The sequence below is a fragment of the Pongo pygmaeus genome, chromosome 5, assembly GCF_028885625.2.
Source record: "Pongo pygmaeus isolate AG05252 chromosome 5, NHGRI_mPonPyg2-v2.0_pri, whole genome shotgun sequence".
Lineage (NCBI taxonomy): Eukaryota > Metazoa > Chordata > Mammalia > Primates > Hominidae > Pongo > Pongo pygmaeus.
The window spans coordinates 5,418,211-5,441,324 of NC_072378.2; the positions used below are offsets into that span (position 1 = coordinate 5,418,211).

A 23,114-nucleotide genomic window follows, 5' to 3' on the forward strand; every position below is an offset into this window, starting at 1 on the left:
CTAGGAACTTAGATTGAAATTTGAGGGAAAGGGATGAAAGACATAATGCTGTATTGGGGGCTAGTCAAAGGGAGATGTAGGAGGTGGTATATGAGTTCTTGGTAGATCATATGCAAGTCAGTATATTTAGCCTTTAACTATTAATAAATGCTAAGCAAGGCATAACTATTCCCTTTACATTTTCAAAAGGTTCTGCAATACCCTATCCCAATTTGGTCAATTCATGTTCATTTCACATTTCTATCTTCGTATGTTTGTGTTTACTTTTCCTTCTTGTTGGAAGATCTTTACCTTTTTTAAAATTTGTATTTTAAAAAAAAAAAGAGATGGAGGTTTCACTCTGTTGCCAAGGTTGGATTTGAACTCCTGGGCTCAAGTAATCCTCCCACCTTAGCCTCCTGAGTAGCTGGGACTACAGGTACATGTATGTCATTGTGCCTAGTTCACCTTGAAAACCCCTACATGTCATTTAAGACCATACTTGACTGACTTTTCCAAAACATCCGTGTTCAGGATGTTTAAAGTGAACTCTTCTTCTTCTGTCACCCCATAGAATCTAATTTCTATCACTCATGACACTGATTTGCATATGCATTTATAGGTCTTTGTCTCTCTGCTTTCAAAGTAAGCATCCCTTGAAGGCTTGAACTATGGAGTTATGCATACCTGGGTTCACATCCCAGATCGAGCACTTGCTTGCTGTTGGTTGACTGACTCAGTGGCAGTCCTAGCACCATTTGTCCTTGCATACATCCAACTTGAGAGTTTGGAAAAGCCGGGCCGTTATGCTCTTCACATCCTTTAAATCTAAGGGTGGTCAAGCAAACCAATTTGGAGCAATGAAATGTAAGACAGTTGGGGACCCTTGGGAAAGCTTGTGTTTCCCAATAAAAGCAACAGGTATGTAAGTCATGCACACTGGAACTGTTCCTGCTTTCCTCCTGACTGATACGTGATGACTAGAGATCGACCAGCCATTTTGTAGTTATGAAATCACCATAATAATGATGGAAGCTGACCTGCTAAGGATGTTGGAGCAGAAAAATAAAAAGAGCAAGGGTCTTCAGTGGCATCGTCTTGCTCCTGTACCAAATCTGGAAATACCTATCTTCAGAATCCTTTTTATGGAAATTAAATGTCTCTTATTTAGATCACTTTTAATAGAGTTTTCTATTGCTTGCAGCCAGAATTATTTCTGGATAGCTGTATAATCTAGGACAAATTAAACTCTCTAAACTTTGGTTTTCTTATCTGTAAAATGGAGCTAGTGATAGTGACCTAACAGAGTTGATGTGACAGTTAATGAGGTCATGTTTTCTGACTCGTGGTGAGCAAGTCAATGTTTCTTTCTTTCTCCCTCCTTTATATGGTATTGTTTGCCAGAAAGCATCTATCACATTTTTTGTACAAAAACAAGTCACAGTAATTTTTTTTTTCTTTTTTGAGACAGAGTCTCACTTTGTCGCCTGGCTGGAGTGCAGTGGCGCGATCTCAGTGCACTGCAACCTCTGCCTCCCGGGTTCAATCGATTCTCCTACCTCAGCCTCCTGAATAGCTGGGGCTACAGGCACCTGCCACCACACCCAGCTAATTTTTGTATTTTTAGTAGAGACGGGGTTTCATCATGTTGGCCAGGATGGTCTCGATCTCTTGACCTTGTGATCCACCTGCCTCAGCCTCTCAAAGAGCTGGCATTATGGGTGTGAGCCACTGCGCCCGGCCTAAGTCACAGTAATTATCATTTGAATGAGTAAATGAATATTAGAATAAATCAGTTGAACAGACTTTGCAAGATAAGCCACTCTAATGGCTTCTCACAGCCTTTTTAATGGCTGAGTAGACAGTCTTTCTCTGCCTCTTGAATCTGACTTGGCCCTGTTACTTGCTTTGGCCCGTCAGGGAAGTAGCAAACATGATGAAAACAGATGCATGAAAGGTGATTGCACCCTGGGGCTTGCTCTCTTGATGCAGTTAGAACCCTGTAACCACCACATAAATAAGCCCAAGCTAGCTGGTTGGAGATGTAAGAGAACCAAAGTGCCCCAGCCAGCAGGCAGCCAACACCAGACATGTGAGTTCCGGCAGGCCACATATGCATGAGTAAACCCAGCTGAGAGCTGAAGAACTTTCCACCCAAGTCCAAAGGGCCAGCCAACTTTGAGCTAAGTGAATAGTTGTTGTTTTAAACCACTAAGTTTTGGGGTGGTTGGTTTTGCAGCAAAAAATAAATGATCTAGAGGAGCTCTGAAGTGGATAAGTAAGCATCAGGGGTCTCCAGATGTGTCACCTGGAGAAGGACACCATAGCACTTTTGTAGTGTTCCAACTGGGGTCCAGAACCTGAATCCAATCATGGAGAAATATCAGGTAACCTCAAAATGAGGAACATTTCTATAAAACAACCGGCCAGGATTCTCCAAAATGTCAATGTCTTATAAGACAAAGGAAAGCTGGGGAATGGTCCTAGATTAATAAAGACTAAAGAGATATGATATGTAAGTACAATATGTGATCCTCGACTGGATCCTGAATGGGAGGGAAAAAATGCTACAAGGACATGATTGGCAAAATTGGCAGAATTTGAATATGGATTGCAGATAAGATGGGGTTATTGCATCCATGTGAAATATCCTGAATTCGATAACTGTACTATGGATATGTAAGAGAATATCTTTGTTCTTGGGAAGTATACACAGAAGTATTCAGTGGTAAAGGAGCATGATGTATGTAACCTACTCTCAGATGACTTGATAAATTATTGTAATATTTAAAAATATATTAACATTTATATTTATAAATATAAATATATATAACAATAACTATATCTATAGATCTATATATTTGTATTAATATCAAATATATAACTATATATTTTATATATAAATATTTCATATATTATATAATATATAACTATATTGACAATTAAATATATCAATATATAAATGGAGATATATTTATAAATATATCAATAGATATATATTTATACTTATATATCAATAGATATATATTTACAATCTATGTATAACTATAGAATGTATACATATATAATTAAATATATAATTTATACATAAATTATAAATATTAATAAATGTCAATATAAATACAAGGCTGCTGATCTCCAGCTTTTTGCTCCTGGTCACATGTTGGCTACTGCAGCTCCAGGCATTATATTCTTGAGTGACAGCATCTAATGTGGGAAGAAATAAGGGAGTAGTTCAGAAGGGCCTTTTTTTCTGAAAAGAAACTCTTGCCTATGAGCATCCTAGCAGATTTTCACGTATATCTTATATTTTATATCACTCACATCTCATTGGCCATGCTCTCCCCTCAGCCAGTCACTGGAAAATGGTGGGGGGTGGGAGTCAAGCCCCTGAAGGGGGTGGTGCATCACTGTCCAAACTGCAGAGAAAGGGGGACCAACACTTTCTACACATTCCATGTAAGGAAGATTCTCACTGCGCAGGACCACTGGGAATTGTTTCATGCACTGCTCATTAGTATGTGCTTCAGACACTGCAGTTTTCTTTATTAAACTCCATAGAACCAAAATCTAGGACTCAGGAAGGAAAGGGGATGATCCAAAGTGAGTTTTTTTGAGATGGGTATGAAAGTTTTTTGCAGTAAGTTGATTAGAATGCCATCCAGCTCAGGCCGTATTAAAGAACGCTGCTTATAAGACCCAGAGACTCTCATCCACGGTCTGCTCTGTACCATGAAAAGCTTTCTTTTAAAAGAGAGGTCTACCTTTGGATTAGGTGAAGCACTTTTTGACAGAGTGTTTGGGGCCAAGGACATATACAGCTGGAGAAATGTTTCAGGCAGGAGATTGATCTTTGGGCAGAGCTTGGAAAGTCAATCATCCGGTGGCGAGTCTCCGAGGAAGCAGTTCTAGTATCGTGACTGGAAAGCAGGGGATGAAGGACTACATGCATGGTTGGAAGAGAAGAAATCAGAATTTACCTAGCTGTGCTGACCTTTCTAGGCCTGCCTCTGGATGTGCAGTGTCTCAACAGGATACTGCAGTGCTTTTATTCCTGCATGTCCATCATTGTAACTGACGATCAAGGGACATGGATGCCTTCGTTCAATACCACTGCTAACTACTAGACCCGTCAGTTCACTCAGTAGGTCTGTGTGTATATTACAGTCAAATCCAGTGTGAAAGGCATTTTGGAGTGATAAAACCCAACACTCAGAAGAGAAATCTACTGTTATGTGAGCACCTACCTATACAAACCATTTTACTGGCTTTCATGGAATAATTAGTCAACCAGGAAATCAGCAATGACAACATAGAAAGCACACAGATGTCAGTAGCACTTTCCGATGTTTTGAAATACCTTGAACATAGCCATTCTCAGTTGATGTTTCAGCGTGAATCTAGAGGAACATTTACTGGGTGTAAACTTAAAGTCAAAACATAAATTCAAGTCCCAATGTCTATGTGATCTTACTTAAACGGTATTTATCTTTTCAACATAGATGATACCAGCTTGACATTTCCCATAGGAACATTGTGAGGATAAAACTCAAGATAATATAGGTGAAGTTCTTTGTCATTGGTGAAGTTCTGTAATATATGGATGTTGGCCGGGCGCGGTGGCTCACGCCTGTAATCCCAGCGCTTTGGGAGGCTGAGGCCGGTGGATCACAATGTGAAGTGTTCCAGACCAGCCAGGCCAACATAGTGAAACCCTGTCTCTACCAAAAATATAAAAAATTAGCAGGGCATGTGGGTGGGCACCTGTAATCCCAGCTACTCGGGAGGCTGAGGCAGGAGAATTGCTTGAACCTGGGAGGCAGAGGTTGCAGTGAGCCAAGATCGCGCCATTGCACTCCATCCTGGGCAACAGTGCGAGACTTTGTCTCAAAAATAATAATAACAATAATAATATGAATGTTAATTGCTAGGTTGTTTTAGTGTTCCTTGTAGCAGTTATTTTGGAAACATGCGAGTTCATTAAGTTGAGGAATTCCTAGAAGTCAACCCTTTTGACAAGGAAGGAAAAATATACTTATAATAATACAAAACTTTTTTTTTCAATATGTAATAGTTCAAGCATTTCACTTGTCTCTTGTAACGAAACAATCTATGAGGAGAAACCTGAGGACGCAGGGGCTGTTTGCATTTCCAGAGCTCAGTCGTTGGGGAAGAAAATAAAATAGAAAGAATGTTGAAGCAGAAGTGGCGATAAGATCCTGGGCCTCAGGGGACTTGCGACGCTGTGCCTGCTGGTGCCCTGTATACAGCAGAGCTCAGTGAATGGTGACGAAGGTAGGGGTCAATGAATTGAATATTCTCTTGTTTCTGTTACTTTGTTTGTTCCAATTCTTTCCTTTCTGAGATGTCTTTTCAGAAATGGCACCCCCAATATCACTACTGTTAAATATCACTTTATAATATGATAGATAAAATCTCTCACAGATATAAAATTAAAGAAAGTCATCACTTGTATTGAAAAACTTAAAAGTATGAAATTCTTCAGAATACTATCCATTTAAATTAAGTAAGTAAACTAAAAAGTGGGAAAATCTTGAAACCTTTCCTACCATACTATTCTGTTGTTTCTTTGCAAATATTTACTGAGCACTTGCTATGTGCCAGTGTTCCAGCCACTCGAGATGGATCAGTGACGAAAACCAGTGAAGATGCTGCCCTCATGCACTGCAGGTTAGCAGGGGAGTCTGAAGGTCAACAATAAGTAAATGAAAAGGCTGTGGCATAATAGAAGATGATATTTTCTGAGGAAAAGAGGGCAGAGTTGAGGGGGGTCGGGAGAGTAGGTTGGTGGAGAGGTTTACAATTTCAAAGTGGATGGCTGGGAGACCTCACTGAGAAGGGGACATTCAAACAGGGACCTGAAACAGATGGAGGGAAGACCGTTCCCCCGGACATTACTGCCCCAAAAGGGGTGTGACATTGAATGTACCTGTATGTCTCAAGGCTTTAAGGGGACCAGGTGGCGAGAGGAGAGAGAGCAGTTGGCAGGGATCTTTTGTTATGCTGTTAAATGTTAAGCAAAATTGTTCTGCAGTAGTTTATATTTCATTAAGGAAGATTTAGAATAGAACCTTAGTTAACTATTTCTAAACTGAGCCAAATCATATACTGTTCAGAGCTGGGAGGAACTTGAGACACCCTATCATTGCTGTTCTTCATTTTATGAGAGAAAAAGCTGAAGTCCATTGAAATAATTGGTGGTATAATGGCTCAATTAGTGTATATCAGATGTGGTGATGAGAAAAAATATATGTATATTGTTTTCCTTTCAGAAAGTGAAGAACACGTGAAAACTTTCTTCAAAATTTTAATTATCTACATCCTCTGAAATTTTATTTTTATGTGATAAAATGTTACATAATATAAAATTAGCCAGTTAACATTTTAAGTGTACAATTCAGTGGCATTAATAACATTTACAGTGTTGTGCAACCATCACCACTATCTATCTCCAAAATATTTTCATCACGTCCAAGAGAAACTCTGTACCCATTAAGCATTAAGTTCCCATTCCATTCTCCCTCCAGTGCCTAGTAACCTCTAATCTGCTTACTGTTCTAGATATTTCACGTAAGGGAAATCATAGATTTTTTTCGCCTGGCTTCTTTCACTTAGCCTATTGTTTTCGAGGTTCATCCATGCTGTAGCATGTATCAGAACTTCATCCCTTTTTAGGGCTCAGTAATATTCCATTGTGTGTAAGTAACATATTTCATTTATCCATTCATCTGTTGACAGACACTTGAGTTGTTTCTACCTTGGGACTATTGTGAGTAATGCTGTTATGAACATCGGTGTACTGATGTTCTTGAGTGTCTGAGCTCCTTTACTCAGTTCTTTTAGAGATACACACAGAGAGGCATATATACGTATATAGAGACACACATATATATACACACACATGCACGCACACACACGCACGCATACACACTTGCACGTGCGCGCGCGCACACACACACACACACACACACACACACACAGAGACTGAGAGAGAGAATTGCTGGGTGATATGGTCAAATCCGTGTTTAACTTTCTGAGAAACTGCCAAATTGCTTTCTGCAGCAGCCTCACTAGTTTACATTCTCAACAGCAATGCACAGGGTTTCAGTTTCTCCACATCCTTCTCAACACTTTTTATGATTATTTTCATTATTATAACCACCCTAGTAGATGTGAAGTGGTATCTCATTGTGGTTTGTATTTGTATTTCCCTGATGACCGATAATGTTGAGTATCTTTTCAAGAGCTTCTTGGCCATTTGTCTATCTTCCTAAAATTCTCTCAGTAACGTTTTATAGTTTTCAATGTACAAATATTTTGCCTCTTGTTCCATTTATTTCTAAGTACTTTATTTTTGATGCTTTTGTAAATGAAATTGTTTTCTTAATTTCCTTTTCAGATTGTTCATTGTTAGTGTATAGAAATATAAATATGTGCAACATTTTTATGTGTCGATTTTATATCATGCAACTTTACTGAATGTGTCTGTTAGTTTAGACAGCTTTTTGTGTGTGGATTCTTCAGGGCTTTCTACATGTAAAATTATGTCATCTGCAAATAGAGATAGTTTTACTTCTACTTTTTCAGTTGGGATGTCTTTTATTTCTTTTTCTTGCCTAATGTCTCTGGTTACAACTTTTAGTACTATACTGACTAGTAGCGGTGACTGTGAGCATCTTTGTCTTGTTCCCGATCTAAGTGAAATTTAAGTGGAATGAGTGAAAAGTGTTCAACTTTCACCATTGAGTATGATGTTGGCTGTGGGTTTTTCACACATTGTCTTTATTTTGTTGAGGGCATTCCCTTGTATTCCTGGTTCATTGAATATTTTTATCATGAAAGGGTGTTGGATTTTGTCAGATGGATGCATTCACTGTATCAATTGATATGGTTATGTGGGTTTTATTTCTTTTATTCTATTGTTATGGTATATTACATTGATTGATTTTTATATTTTGAGCCATTCTTGCTTGCACTCCTGGGGTAAATCCATTTGATCATGTTATACGATCCTTTTAATGTGCTGCTAAATTTTATTTGCTGGTAATTTCTTGAGGAGTTTACATCTATGTTCATAAGAGATATTGGTATGTGGCTTTCTTGTAGTGAGCCCCTGTAAAACTATCTTTACTTTAAACCTCTAGTTTTAATTTATCTCTTTTTTTTTTTTTTTTTTTTTTTTTTTGAGACGGAGTCTCACTCTGTCACCCAGGCTGGAGCACAGTGGCGCGATCTCGGCTCACTGCAAGCTCCACCTTCCGGGTTCACGCCATTCTCCTGCCTCAGCCTCCCGAGTAGCTGGGACTACAGGCTCCCGCCACCATGCCTGGCTAATTTTTTGTATTTTTAGTAGAGATGGAGTTTCACTGTTGATCTCCTGACCTCATGATCTGCCCGCCTCGGCCTCCCAAAGTGCTGGGAATACAGGCGTGAGCCACCGTGCCTGGCCTAATTTATCTCTTTAGTTTTAATTCATCTTTCTTCATTCTCATGTTATAACTTCTGAAAAAATAGGAGTGTCTGCTGGGAATGTCCTTCCTTTTTTGTAAGTAAGTCAAAAATAAGCTCTGCCACTTATTAGTATGGTGAGGATAAAAAGGCAGAACCCTATAAGGAGGTCAAGAATGCAGAATATTAATATGTTGATACTCTAATCCCTTTACATTCTCATTCATAGCCGCAAGTACAATGAAAATCAAGATAAATATTATATTTCATCTCTGAAAGATTGATGTGTTTGGACCTGACCAATGTAGCCTGGTGACCATGTAGCCTGGTGTAAATTATGTTCTCAAGTAAGGATTTTACTCTGTCTCCAAAAGGTTAAATAGGTCATTGATAAGAATTATAGATAAAAGAGTACTTGTCTTTCCAGGTTTCTCAGGAGAGAATGAGAAAGATCTTCTCACTGTAGTAACTTCTTTGAATAGGCACAAGAAGTTACATCTGGCTTCATTTAAACACCACTTGCCTTCCGACTTGTTCTAAATCTTCAGAAAGAATTAATCTGAAAAGCTAATTTTGTTGGAAGTTGAGAGACAGTCATGTAAATTTAAGACTCTGTTTGAAACTTAATTTCCCCCCAAAATTACTCACCTTCTAGCATTGACTGATGAAAGTATAATGGTATAAAGGTACCCTTTTTTTTCTGTGGCTCAGGATCATCACACACCCTGAGCTGAAGGCATACAGGCTGCACTTGCCTTGATACAACCCAAGTACACTGCTGCTTGCATATAGACCCCAGTTTCATATTCCACACCTGGCCATTCTCAGCTCTTTCTCCAGTTTTGAAGTGTACTTTTCCTGCATGATGCTGTACAGGACTAAGGACACTGGAGATAGAGGTTTGAGAAGTATCTCTACCCCTTCCCCAGTGCCTTCCACAGACAGCACAGATGTCCTGTGCCTTTGAAGGGATGGCATTGAGCAATAACATTTATTTTTAGTCTTGCCACAGTGCTCTTTGCTCCCTCTCCACCCCAGACCCTTCACAGAGCTGTGCTCCTGTTGGAGATGTCCCAGGCCTTCTCTCGAGTTGGAGATGTCCCCGGCCTCCTCTCGAGTTGGAGATGTCCCGGGCCTCCTCTCGAGTTGGAGATGTCCCGGGCCTCCTCTCGAGTTGGAGATGTCCCGGGCCTCCTCTTGAGTTGGAGATGTCCCGGGCCTCCTCTTGAGTTGGAGATGTCCCAGGCTTCCTCTCGAGTTGGAGATGCAGACAAGAGGCCATGTGCAGAACCACTGTGCTTTGGGCTGTCCTTTGCAAATGCTTCCCTTTCTGCAGCTGTAGAGGCAGAGCTTGTAGAGCCAGCTGCTGCTTAGAAGGGTTGCCCTGTGGGATTAGAATCTTTCAAGTTCTAAGATAAATTTTGTTACTCTCCTTTCACACTGATAACTTCTCACTGTCCTCTTTTCTATTGCCATTCTCCTCCTCCTCCACTTTCTCCTCTCCTTTTTTCTTAAAGTTTCCCATCTCTGGATGCTTCTCTTACATTCTTTTGCTTCTGTGCATAGGCTCACCCTCTTAGGAAAATTTTCAACAATTATAAATACAAAAAATATTCCTGCATGGGATGCTTAATACTGTACAGACTTACATTAGTCAAAATGCCTAACTAACTGCTTCCAATCCTGCATATTCTGTCTAATTGGGAACATTCCTCCACAGTGAGTTCTATAGTCTGGTGACTCTAGTTTACTGAAACTCACTAGTTTTGGAATGAGGCAAAAAAAAAAAAAAAAAAAATACTGCCTTAAAACCCTGTCAGACCTGGGTACTTGGCAACAAATTACAGCTGAGGAGTGCCAAAGACCTGAAAATTATACCTACCTTGGTTGACAATACCTTTAAGTATCTATGTATTTATGACTCACTTTCTTCCATAAAGAATTTGAAGTGCCTTATAAAAGTACATACCTGAGGATAAAATAAATAGTTGAGATAATCAGGGCAAAGAGGAAATGCGGATAAGAAAATAAAACTGGAGCAAGAGTCACAAAGAGAAATGTACTCTGAACACTTGTGCAGTTGTAGAGGTGACCTGCAAGTTTGCCTCTAAGCTCCCATGGGGCCAAAGTAAAAAGTGAATTTTGACCAATTATGTAGCACATGGCATCCTTAAAATTAAAAAAATCCAGTTGTCAAAAAAAGGAAGGCTTTTCTGTTCCCAAGATCCGAAGTCATTTTCTTAAATCTAAGATCAATTTATTTCCTGAAGCCTCGTACAGAAAACTATATGATAGAGTGGTCACATCCTTCTCAGGAGTCGCCAGTGTTGTCTTACTAATGGAACAGGCCAATGACACAATGCAGGGGTGCGATTCAGAAGAAACAAATTGAAAGGCAACCAAAACAAAATGTTTTAAAGGTAAAATTTGATACAACTCAGTGAATGGACACCATATCCCTTCTTGCAACCCTCCATGAAAATTGATTGTCGCAGGCAAACTTTTTATTAGGATGATTATGAGAATGAAAGGTTGTAGGCAGCGGTAGGCAGCTGGAGTCCAGTTGCTCTCTGTTCCCAATGAAGGTCTGGTCCATAAGCTTTGACACACAGGTGGTGGGATTTTATGTGCCCGCGGGAATGACCCCCTCGCTCACCTTGGCACTGGGTCCTCTCAGGTAGAGCCAGTCTCCTGTCTTTAGAAGCGGGTGTCCCTACTGACAGCCACATGGGACTGAGGCTCCGGAGTCATGCATATCCGTAGCACAACCATCAGCCTTCCTTTCCCCCATCAACCTTTTAGTGTGGTCCTGCCAATCATTCACTTAGGCCAGTGAACATTTCTTTTTTTTTTTTTTTTTGAGACAGAGTCTCGCTCTGTGGCCCAGGCTGGAGTGCAGTGGCATGATCTTGGCTCACTGCAAGCTCTGCCTCCCTGGTTCACGCCATTCTCCTGCCTCAGCCTCCCAAGTAGCTGGGACTACAGATGCCCGCCACCATGCCTAGCTAATTTTTTGTGTGTATATATATATATGTACATATATATGTATATGTATAAATATATATACGTATAAGTGTGTGTATATATATATATATATTTTTTTTTTTTTTTTAGTAGAGACAGAGTTTCACCATGTTAGCCAGGATGGTCTCAATCTCCTGACCTCGTGATCCGCCCACCTTGGCCTCCCAAAGTGCTAGGATTACAGGCGTGAGCCACCGCGCTCAGCCGACCATTTCTACATTTCTAATAAACCAGCTCTAGAACATCTGACTTTTAGCAGTGTAGCTTTGCAGTGAGCCTTCTGAGAAAAGCAATTGGAAGTTGTATTTGTGAAGGTAACTATTTTTATCTTTTCAGTGAATTCTTGGATATTAGCCAATGTGATTAATGACTTTAATTTTAAGACTCATTGATGTTAAGGCATTCTGTATGGCAGTAATGAAATGGCAGGAACAACTATCTATTGTGGCCATTTCGAATGCAGAAAACTGAATTCTCATCATCAGCATTACTCCCAGTGTGCAGCTTACCTCCTCACACAGGACAGCCCAGCCTCCCCTTGCTGTGTTCTGCAGATGTGATTTCCAGCTGGCGGTGCTCCCTCTGCTCCCTCTTACCCTGCTCCATTCAGAAGCCAGGCCACATCAGGCTGGTAAAGCAAGTCCTCCTTTACTCTGAGGTATATTACAGTGGAGCCTAGACTGCCATCATAGTGGCAGCCATGGGGCTCCCTCTTATGTGAAGTTCTTTCACCCTTTTCCTGAGCCACATTTCTCACCTGTACCGCGTGGCAGTGCATGCGTGGGTCTGGCCTCTTCAGGACTGCTGTGCTTGGCAGCTCCCTGGCTCAGCTGGGAGGAAGATAGCAAATGGGAAATTTCTCTGTTTTTCCATAACTTTATGATAATTCAATTTTGAACTCGTACCTTTATTTCTTACTGTTTCTGATATTTCTGTTTTGACAAATATCATAGAATGTAGATTTACCTTTTAGATGCTATTTATTCCCTTCAATGCTGTTACTTCTGAGCATTTTGTGATCATTTCCATTTCCCATCTGTGAAACTGGTATTCAGTGTCTAGCAAGCAATGAATGAAGCAGTTAGTGCTTTTTTTCTTCTTCTATACGCCTTTAGCCTCCCAACCCTTAATTGTGAACATTGTGTAAACTTTGCTTTTCACAACACCAGCCCTTTTTTGTTTTTCTTTGAGACATCATTCATTTGCACAGTCGTATCTTCAGCTTTGTGCTATGAGAATGACTCAAAGAATCCACTATATGGGAAGCACATGTTCTTCTCATTAGCACAGATATATGTCTAAAAATCGTTTATGGAGTAGTCAATACTGTGTATGACATTGTGTAGGGATTGTTTTCTCAGAACTCTCAGGTTTAGATGGGGAGAGAAACTTATAAATATGATAGTTGCTAATAGAAATATGTGCAGCGTGTTTGTCACAGGGAAATGAAGGTAAACTTAATGCTTCAGGGTCAGAGGAAGAATCTCACAGTCAGAATACTTCAATGAAGTTTTAGAGGACCATGAGAGGTTACTTTAGGAGTGGGGCAAGTGTTGGGAAGATCCGCTATATTATGACAAGGACATATGATGTTTAGGGAACTGTGGATAATCCGAGGTGGTAGGCCCATCACCAGGTGTGAGGGGCCTTTGGTGCTGTTGTTAGGGGTTATATTTTCTTTCCCAGTCATGATTCTCAGCTTGCAGTCTGCAGATTCCTAGGGGTCTATCGATCAACACTTAGAATATATAAGAGGTTGCTATGGAACGTCTTAACTTTGTGGGTTTAAATATATATATATATATATAAGCTATATAGGCATATTCTATATCATTTAAATCAGTGCACCTCAAAGTGCGGTGCTCAGGATGGTGCTGATCCACAAACTATCAGTTTCCAGTTCACAAGGAGATAACCACAGATGCTGAGAGTAAGCGTTGAGAAACTTACAGCAATTTGACTTGGTACTCCCGTGTCATTCAAGTGTAGTATGTTTGAAATGCCAGTTTGTTGAAGTAGTATTACACACAACAGAATTCATACTTTTAAAACATAGCTAGATGAGTTTTGAAGGATATATACAGTCATGTAAACACCCCACAATCAAGATAGAGAAAATTTCCATCTCCCGGAAAAGTTCTGTCATGTCCTACCAATCTGTTATCTGTCTCTATAGTTTCACCTTGTCTAGAATGTCATGTGAATTAAAGTCATATTGTAGATAATCTTTGGTGACTAATCTCTTTTTTGTTAAACATAATTCTTTTGAGATTCATGTATTTTGTTCTGTATAGGAATAAGTTATTTTTATTACTAGGTCATATTCTGCTATCAGAAAGGGGTCCTGATCCAGATCCCAAGAGAGTGTTCTTGGATCTCGTGTAAAAAAGAATTCAGGGCAAGTCCACAGTGTAAAGTGAAAGCAAGTTTATTAAGAAAGTAGAGAAACAAAAGAATGGCTACTCCATAGACAGAGCAGTGGCATGGGCTGTTCCACTGCATAATACTTAGGGTTATCTCTTGATTATATGCTAAACAAGAGGTGGATTATTCATGAGTTTTCCAGGAAAGGGGCAGGCAATTCCCAGAAGTGAGGGTTCCTCCCGCTTTTAGAGTATATAGGGTAGTTTCCAGACATTGCCCTGGCATTTGTAAACTGTCATTGTGCTGGTGGGAATGTCTTTTAGCATGCTGATGCATTAAAATTAGCATATAACCAGCAATGAGGAGGACCACAGGCCACTTTTGTCGCCATCTTGGATTTGGTGGGTTTTGGCCTGCTTTTTTACCATATCCTGTTTTCTCAGCAGGGTTTTTATGACCTGTATCTTGTGATACCATCCCTGCTGACCTCCTGTCTCATCCTGTGACTCAGAATGCCTCACCTCCTGGGAGTGCAGCCCGGCAGGTCTCATCCTCATTTTACCCAGCCCCTACTCAAGATGGAGTCACTCTGGTTCAGATGCTTTTGACAATTCTACTATATGAATATACCACAATTTCTCCATTCACTGGTCGATGGACATTTGGGGTGTTTCGGGTTGGGCTATTCTGAAGTAAGCTGTGATGGACATTGATATATTGGACTTTCAGTGCACATGTTTCCATATCTTAGGTAAATACTTAGGAACGGAATTGCTCTGTCATATGCTAAGTGTCTGTTTAATTCAGGGTTTCTCTCTTTCATGTTTTGGGTTGGATAATTCTTTGTTGTGGGAAACCATTCCGTCCATTATGGGATCTTTAGCAACAACTTTGGCCTCTACCCACTAGATGTCAGGATGCTCCCCACTCCCCGTTTTGATCACCAAAAATGTCTTCAGACCTTACTAAATGTCCCCTGGTGGCTAAAATTGCCCCCAGTTGAGAAATATTGGTTTATTGTAAAAAACTCCCAAACTGTTTTTGAAACTACCGAAGTGGTTTTATCATTCCCACCCGATAATTTACGAGTTCCAGTTTTAATGTGTCATATCTTAATTTTTATTCATTTAAATATATTTTCTGATTTCCCTTGTGATGACTTCTTTGGTTCATGTGTTACTTAGAGAAGCATGTTGTTTAATTTCCCAATATTTGGGAGATTTTTCAGATATTTTTCTGTTGATTTCTGATTTATTTGCATTTGGACATAGAACTTTTTTTGTACAATTTCTATCCTTTTAAATATTTGAAATGTATTTTGTGTTCCAGAATATGGTCTGTGGTGGTGAATGACCCATGTACACTTGAAAAGAATGTCAATTATGTTGTCGTTGAGTAGAATGTCATGTGCATAATTTTATATGCGACCAAATTATCAGCCTGTGATGTGCTGGAAATTTTTAAAAAGTTCTTTGCTAATGACCAGTGCCTCTCGATCTATCTGTAGCTTATAGCCTGTGTTCCCATTTGTCTTGATGATTGCCTTGATGCCAAGTGATAACCACAGGTGCTGGTGTTTCACTTATAATGAAGCCTTTTCCCTCCTGGACTTTGCACACCTAATCCTAAAGCTCCATGAACGTTCCAGTTCAGCTAGAGCGAATGGGGATTTGTGAAACAATTGTAAGGGTTTTTTGTTGTTGGTGGTGGTGGTAGGTTTTTTTTTTTTTTTTTTTTTCTTGCTCTGTGGACCAAGCTGGAGTGCTGTGGCACAATTTCAGCTCACTACAACCTCTACCTCCCAGGTTCAAGCAGTTTTCTTGCCTCAGCCTCACAAGCAGCTGGGATTACAGGCACACGCCACCATGCCTGGCTAAATTTTGTACTTTTAGTAGAGACGGGGTTTCACTGTTGGCCAGGCTGGTCTTGAACTCCTGACCTCGTGATCTGCCAGCCTTAGCCTCCCAAAGTGCTAGGATTACAGGCGTGAGCCACCGCTCCCTACCGAGTTTTTTATGTTTTAGGAAAACATTAAATGCAAAGTAGAAATGAGAACAAAATGTTTCTTGTGGCTCATTGAGACAAGTCCTGCCCGTATCTCCAGAATCCACTCCTCAGCCTTCCTATGCTGCCATCCCTTCCCTTTGCTGTTGAAGAAACTCCTTCAGTCTGGAATTTCCTATCACCTTTCTCTACATTTTGAATCTGGATTAGTTATGTTTGTTTGTTTGTTTGTTTTTTCTGGGTAACAAATTACACTTAGTGGCCTAACATAGCACAAATTGACTATATCATAATATCCTTGCATGAGGAGCCTGGCTATGGATTGATAGGGTCCCCTGATCAGGATCTTACCAGGTTGAAATCAAGGCAGAGGCAGGGCTGTGTTCTCTGAAGCTGGGGTCCTATCATCAGCTCACTCCAGCTGTTGGGAGAATTTGTTCCGTCCCACTGTAGAAGTGAAGTTCCCATTTTCTCCCTGGCTGCTGGTGCCTCTCTGAGCTCCTTTAGGACTTGTCAAGGGCCAAGCCACGCGGCCTCTTCACAGCCAGGAGGGGCATCTCTCTCCAATTGGCCAAGATGGAGTCTTAGATAAAAAGTAAAGCAGTCACAGGCTTAAATTCCCATCCTGTTCCTAGATCCCACCCATACTCAACTCAATGGGAGGAGTTTACATAAGGCATGTGCATGTGGGGTGGGAGTCTCAGAGGCCATCTCAGCCTACCACAGGATCCTGCTCATCTGTTAGTGTCCAGTTGGAATTATATTCCTTTCATGAGCTCATTTCATAAGCTTTCCAGCAGTGTGAATTGCTCCCTTGCCTGCCTTCATTCTGCAGCTTCTATCTTCCCTTTTACATTGCCTCAGTTTGTGAAGTAAACCTTTCTAATCCATGGCATTGACACAATCTGAACAGGACACTATACCTTTGGAGTAGGTGGTGCTAGATATGCCCCTCAGCTGGGCTTGCTTGCATTCTCTGCAATGCTGAAGTAGCTCTTGCTAAGAATAAGCATTATGGTATTTAATAAAGCTGAGGTTCTTAAAGGCATGACATATGTCCTTTCTTAATGTAAGTTCATTCTAAACATGTTATGGCCAGTATGGCATGTTTTGAATGTATCTCATTATCTACTACACTTAAGGACAGAGACCGTCTTTTCTTTCCACTCTGTAACCTATATACAGTGGGCTAAATGTTTGAATCAGAGCAAGCAAAGACTACAGAAAAATCATAACTCAGTTCAGGAACCAGTGCTTCAGAAAGCCTAGAATTTAATCAGAAATGAAAGACAGTACTCCAGACAGTGTGACTTCGGAATGCTTTCGTGAGGGCAGTCAGGAATATGGAGATGAAAAAGTGTGGAAGATTGGGCACCCTCATGGATGTCTTTGTAGGGGCTGCCCAGTGCCTTGCCCGCTGGTGGGCATCTAATTAGTGTCACTGATAACTATCAGGGAGTGGTATGAACCTATCCAATCTCAATACTTTTTAAAAACAACTGTTTTGTTTCCTAATCATAGCTGGTGCTCAAGACCGAATCGGCTGGGCTTTTGGCCTAGGATTAGAAAGGCTAGCCATGATCCTCTACGACATCCCTGATATCCGTCTCTTCTGGTGTGAGGACGAGCGCTTCCTGAAGCAGTTCTGTGTATCCAACATTAATCAGAAGGTGAAGTTTCAGGTAAGATGACTTGCAAGAACTGAATAGATAATAATAAAAATGGCTGTCAAGGATCGACAGGATCATGTACTTGAAAGCCATTGAATTTTATTTTATTTTATTTTTATTTTACTTTAAGTTCTGGGATACATGTGCAGAACGTGCAGGTTTGTTACATAGGTATATGTGTGCCATGGTGGTTTGCTGCACCTATCAACCTGTCATCTAGGTTTTAAGCCCTGCATGCGTTAGGTATTTGTCCTAATGCTCTGCCTCCCCTTGCCTGCCACCCCCCAACAGGCCCCGGTGTGTGATGTTCCCCTCCCTGTGTCCATGTGTTCTCATTGTTCAACTCCAACTTATGAGTGAGAACATGTGGTGTTTGGTTTTCTGTTTCTCTGTTAGTTTGCTGAGAATGATAGTTTCCAGCTTCATCCATGTTCCTGCAAAGGACATGAACTCATTCTTTTTTATGGCTGCATGAATTTTAAATAATGTGAATTTGTAAAGAAGTTCCTGGCCAGGCGCGGTGGCTCATGCCTTTAATCTCAGCACTTTGGGAGGCCAAGACGGGTGGATCACCTGAGGTCAAGAGTTCGAGACCAGCCTGGTCAACATGGTGAAACCCTGTCTCTACTAAAAATACAAAAATTAGCTGGGCATGGTGGCGCGCACCTGTAGTCCCAGCTACTTGGGAGGCTGAGGCAGGAGAATCACTTGAACCCAGGAGGCAGAGGTTGCAGTCAGCTGAGATCGTGCCATTGCACTCCAACCTGGGCAAAAAGAGTGAAACTCTGTCTCAAAAAAAAAGAAATTCCTAAATAGAGGTCCATAAACACACAAGGGGTTCATAAACCTTCAGAAATTTTATGCAAGAGAAAAGATATTTGTCAATATTATTAGTCTAAGCAGAGAACCAATTTTGTACTTTTTTTTTTTTTTTTTTTTTTTTTTAAGACAGAATCTCACTCTGTCACCCGGGCTAGAGTGCAGTAGCGCGATCTCGGCTCACTGCAACCTGCGCCTCCTGGGTTCAAGCAATTCTCCTGCCTCAGCCTCCTGAGCAGCTGGGATTACAGGCGCCCACCACTACGCCCAGCTAATTTTTTGTATTTTTAGTAGAGATGGGGTTTCACCATGTTGGCCAGGCTGGTCTCAAACTCCTGACCTTGTGATTCGCCCGCCTTGGCCTCCCAAAATGCTGGGATTACAGGTGTAAGCCACTGAGCCCAGCCCTTATCTAGTATCTTTTCCAACAATTCTACTCCATTCATTTTTCAGAATGAAGCTGCATATATGTTAGACCATTTGATCCTATGCCATAGAACTCTGATGAAAGGTTTTTTTAATTAACGATTTTCTTTTCCTGTGTGCTTTATTTTTGATAATTTTTATTGTCTTCTCTTTGGGTTGCTAATCTTTTTTTTTTTTCCTGTTTTGTCCAAGTAACCATTAAGCCCATCCAGTGAATTAATCATTCCCCAGATAACTGTATTTATCAATTCTAGAATTTGCATTTGCTTCCCTTTTAGAGTTTTCATTTATCTACTGAAATGCTTGATCTTTTCAACCATTTCATCCATTCTTCCTTAAATTCTTTCACATATTCATAACGGTTATTTTATTTTATTTTATTTTATTTATTTATTTTGAGACAGAGACTTGCTCTGTTCCCCAGGCTGGAGTGCAATGGCATGATCTCGGCTCACTGCAACCTCTGCCTCCCAGGTTCAAGCAATTCTCCCTCCTCAGCCTCCCGAGTAGCTGGGATTACAGTCATGCACCACCACGCCTGGCTAACTTTTGTATTTTTAGTAGATACAGGGTTTCACCATGTTGGCCAGGCTGGTCTTGAACTCCTGACCTCAGGTGATCTACCCACCTTGGCCTCCCGAAGTGCTGGGATTACAGGTATGAACCACTGCACCCGGCCTCATAATGGTTATTTTAAAATACTTGTCTGTTAATTCCAACCATGTGGTTATCTAGTGTTCTTTTGTTGTGATTGTTTTCCCTTCCTAATCATGGCTTACATTTTTCCTGCTTCTTCACTTGTCTTTTTTTTTTTTTTATTTGATTGTGTTTGAATGGACAAAGACTGAGGTAGATAAAATTTATCCCCAGAAAGCCTTTTGCTTTCTACCATCTGGCTGCTAAGGTGACTAGGCCAGATCTTTTTGTTCTAATCAGGAGTTGAGTTGAATTTCACATCTGATTTCCTCTGATGGTGAGATCTAGCCCTGCAGCAGAGTTTGGGATCTAACCATGTGAGATAACAGGATCTCTTTCTGCGTTCCATCCACTTACCAGCTTCTTCCACCACCAGCATTTGTAAGCAAAAATATTACGAAGGAGAATTGGCTGGCAGTGAGGGTTAGCTCTGTTTCTCCATTTTCCAATCTGCCATGCCAGCCCATGCTTGGCTGATGCAAGTGTGGCTCATTTCTTCTTATTCCAACAAAATGTCTTTGCCAGTAGCAGGCTAGCTCTTCTGCCTGCTCATGCCCCAGTGGTGAAAGCAGCCATCAGTGTCTGTCTACCCTAGAAGGGCTCATCTCTCTCTGGAGTTATACTTATTTATATTTGTGTACAGACCTTTTCAACTGTATTAGTCCATTTTCATGCTGCTGATAAAGATGTACCTGAGACTGGGAAGAAAAAGAGGTTTAATTGGACTTACAGTTCCACACGGGTGGGGAGACCTCAGAATCATGGCAGTGGGCGAAAGGCACTTCTTACATTGGCAGCAGCAAGAGAAAATGAGGAAGAAGCAAAAGCAGAAACCCCTGATAAACCCATCAGATCTTGTGAGACTTAATTACTATCGTGAGAATAGCACAGGAAAGACTGGCCCCTGTGATTCCATTACCTCCATCTGAGTTGCTCCCACAACATGTGGGAATTCTGGGAGATACAATTGAAGCTGAGATTTGGGTGGGGACACAGCCAAACCATATCATCAACTTTAAGGACAGGTATGATTTTTGTGAATGTATTTTTTTATTGTTACAGTGAAGCACACTGATTTTGTGTGTGTGCCCATCTGCATCTTAAACCTTCCTATGTATATATGTATATGTGCATATATTTTTGGTTTTACCTTATGAGGACTTTTAGAAACTTCTACTTGAATAATTATCTGTTTTATTTTAGCATCAATTTCCTTGTAGACTAATTTGAAATATAGCTGTGTCTAATTCACAATAAAACCTGGCTAAGGCTGTAACTTTTTCTCATTCTTTTTAAAATATATTGTCAGTTATTTAATCAGCAAACATTTATAGAACACCAACATTGTGTAGAATGGTGTGCTCAACACCATGGTGTGACAAATAAAGATGAAAAACACAGTTGCCACCATAATTAAGTGGCTTAAATTCAATTTTAAGTGTACTTACAACAATCTTTTTTTATGAGACACGTAGTCAGAAATAGACTCTTGATCCTTTTACTAAATGTCTTTTTTCTTCTCCTTTCTGCCTTCAAATTTGAAAGCCAATATATGCATACCTGCACTAATATATAATTTTTATAGTTGTCTTTGTGTAACAAACTTAAGAACTTCTGATGGGGCAGTTAGGGTTTGTATATTCATATTTAGTGTATGTTCATAAAATACTTTGTGTAGATTATAGATCATACTATTACCTAAGTATTCGCTTGTAATTAGTATCTATTCTTGTTAGTTTCCTGTTGCTTAGGTAACCAGTTACCACAAATCTAGTAGCTTAAAACAACATGTATTTATTATTTTACAGTTCTAGAGGTCAGAAAACCAAAATCTACCCAACTGGGCTAAAGTTAAGGTGTCAGCAGGGCTGGCTCCTTCTGTAGGCTCTCGGGGGAATCCACCTTCTTGACTTTTCTGGCTTTTTTTTTTTTTAATTATACTTTAAGTTCTGGGGTACATGTGCACAACATGCAGGTTTGTTACATATGTATACATGTGCAGTGTTGGTTTGCTGCACCCATTAACTCATCATTTACATTAGGTATTTCTCCTAATGCTATCCCTCCCCCTTCCCCCCACCCCACGACAGACCCTGGTGTGTGATGTTCCCCACCCTGTGTCCAGGTGTTCTCATTGTTCAGTTCCCAGCTATGAGTGAGCAAATGCAGTGTTTGGTTTTCTGTCCTTGCGAACTATCGCCTTTTCCAGCTTTTAAAGGCCATCCTCAGTCCTTGGATCACAGCGATGCGTCATGTTGCCTTTTCTCTCTGCTTCCGTCTTTTGTCACATTGCCTTCTCTTTGACCTTTGCTTCTTTCTTATAAGGACCCTTATGATTATATCAGACCTTGCTGGGTAATTCAGGATAATCTTCCCATCTCAAAATACTTCTTTTAAAGTAATCCTTTAATACTTTAATACAAATTAATTCTCTAATACAAAAGGAAATGTAAATTTCCTTTTGAATATAAGGTAACGTATTTCTAGGTTACAGGGATTAGTACATAGATATCTTTGGGTAGGATTGGGGTCATTTTTCAGTCTACCACAGTCTTCCCTTTGACCCCTAAAGATTCACATCTGTCTTTTGTAAAATACATTCAGCCTATCCCAAGGTCCCACAAACTATGAACCCATTGCAAAATCAGCTCAAAATCCAAAATGTCATCTAAATATCATCAGCCCCTAAGTCCCATTTCATCATTTAATTATCTAAAGCTGGTTTATGTGACACTTTGGGTATGATTCATCCTGGGGCAAAATTCCTCTCCACCTGAAGCAAGGTACCTACTCCCAAAATACAATGAGCGGGATAGGCACTGGAGAATACTCATAGACATTTCCATTCAAAAAGGGAGAAAATGAAAGGAGAAGAAAAAGAATCACTGGTTCCAGGCTATTTCAAAATTCAGCCATTAGGTTTCAAGGCCTGGGGATAATTCTCTGTGGCCCTTGGCTTCACCTTTTTAACCTGTACTTCTACCCTCTAAAATATCCTTCTTTTTTAAAGTTCATTTATTTATTTATGAGGCCAGGTCTTGCTCTGTCATCAGGCTGGAGCCTAGTGGTGCCATCATGGCTCACTGCAACCTCCACCTCCCAAGCTCACATCTCAGCCTCCCGAGTAGCTGGTACTACAAGCACATGGTACCACACCCTGCCAATTTTTTGTATTTTTAGTAGAGAAGGTGTCTTGCCATGTTGCCCAGGTTGTTCTTCAACTCCTGGGCTCAAGCAGTCTGCCTGCCTTGGCCTCCCACAGTGTCAGGGTTACAGGCATGATGAGCCACTGTGCCTTACCTCCTTTTTTGTTAAGGGTGGCATGTGTATGCAGGTGAGTTGTTTTATTACCCTGGCTTTTGCGTGAAGAATTTGGGGAGTCAAATAGCCTTCTTTCTTTCCTTTTCTTTTTGTTCTTTTCTTTTGTCCCTCTCAATTCCAGCTGACAGTGTTCCTAATGGTAAATCATTCTCAAAAACCCTGTGGCTCTCCCATGTATATCATAGGGATTCATTCCATTACACAAGAGGCTCCTCTGCAGATCTTTCTTGAATAATTCATTGCTATTTTTGGCTTCTGCTGAGATGCCTGAGGGGATCCTTGGGTCATATGTTTACTTTCTTCAAAGAGCCCTCTGTGTCACTAAATACCCTGGTCCTTCAA

The 23,114-nt window shown here is 40.5% G+C and overlaps 1 protein-coding gene across 6 annotated transcripts in view; it reads left to right on the forward strand.

Moving 5' to 3' along the window:
- Positions 1 to 23,114, forward strand: part of FARS2 (phenylalanyl-tRNA synthetase 2, mitochondrial) — a 519,219-nt gene that overhangs the window by 272,169 nt on the left and 223,936 nt on the right. For all 6 annotated transcript variants that reach the window (XM_063665783.1, XM_054493310.2, XM_054493309.2 and 3 more), the window contains one exon: positions 17,362 to 17,522. In XM_063665783.1, coding sequence (XP_063521853.1) covers positions 17,362 to 17,522 — 161 coding nt within the window. The remainder of the gene's footprint in view (positions 1 to 17,361; positions 17,523 to 23,114) is intronic.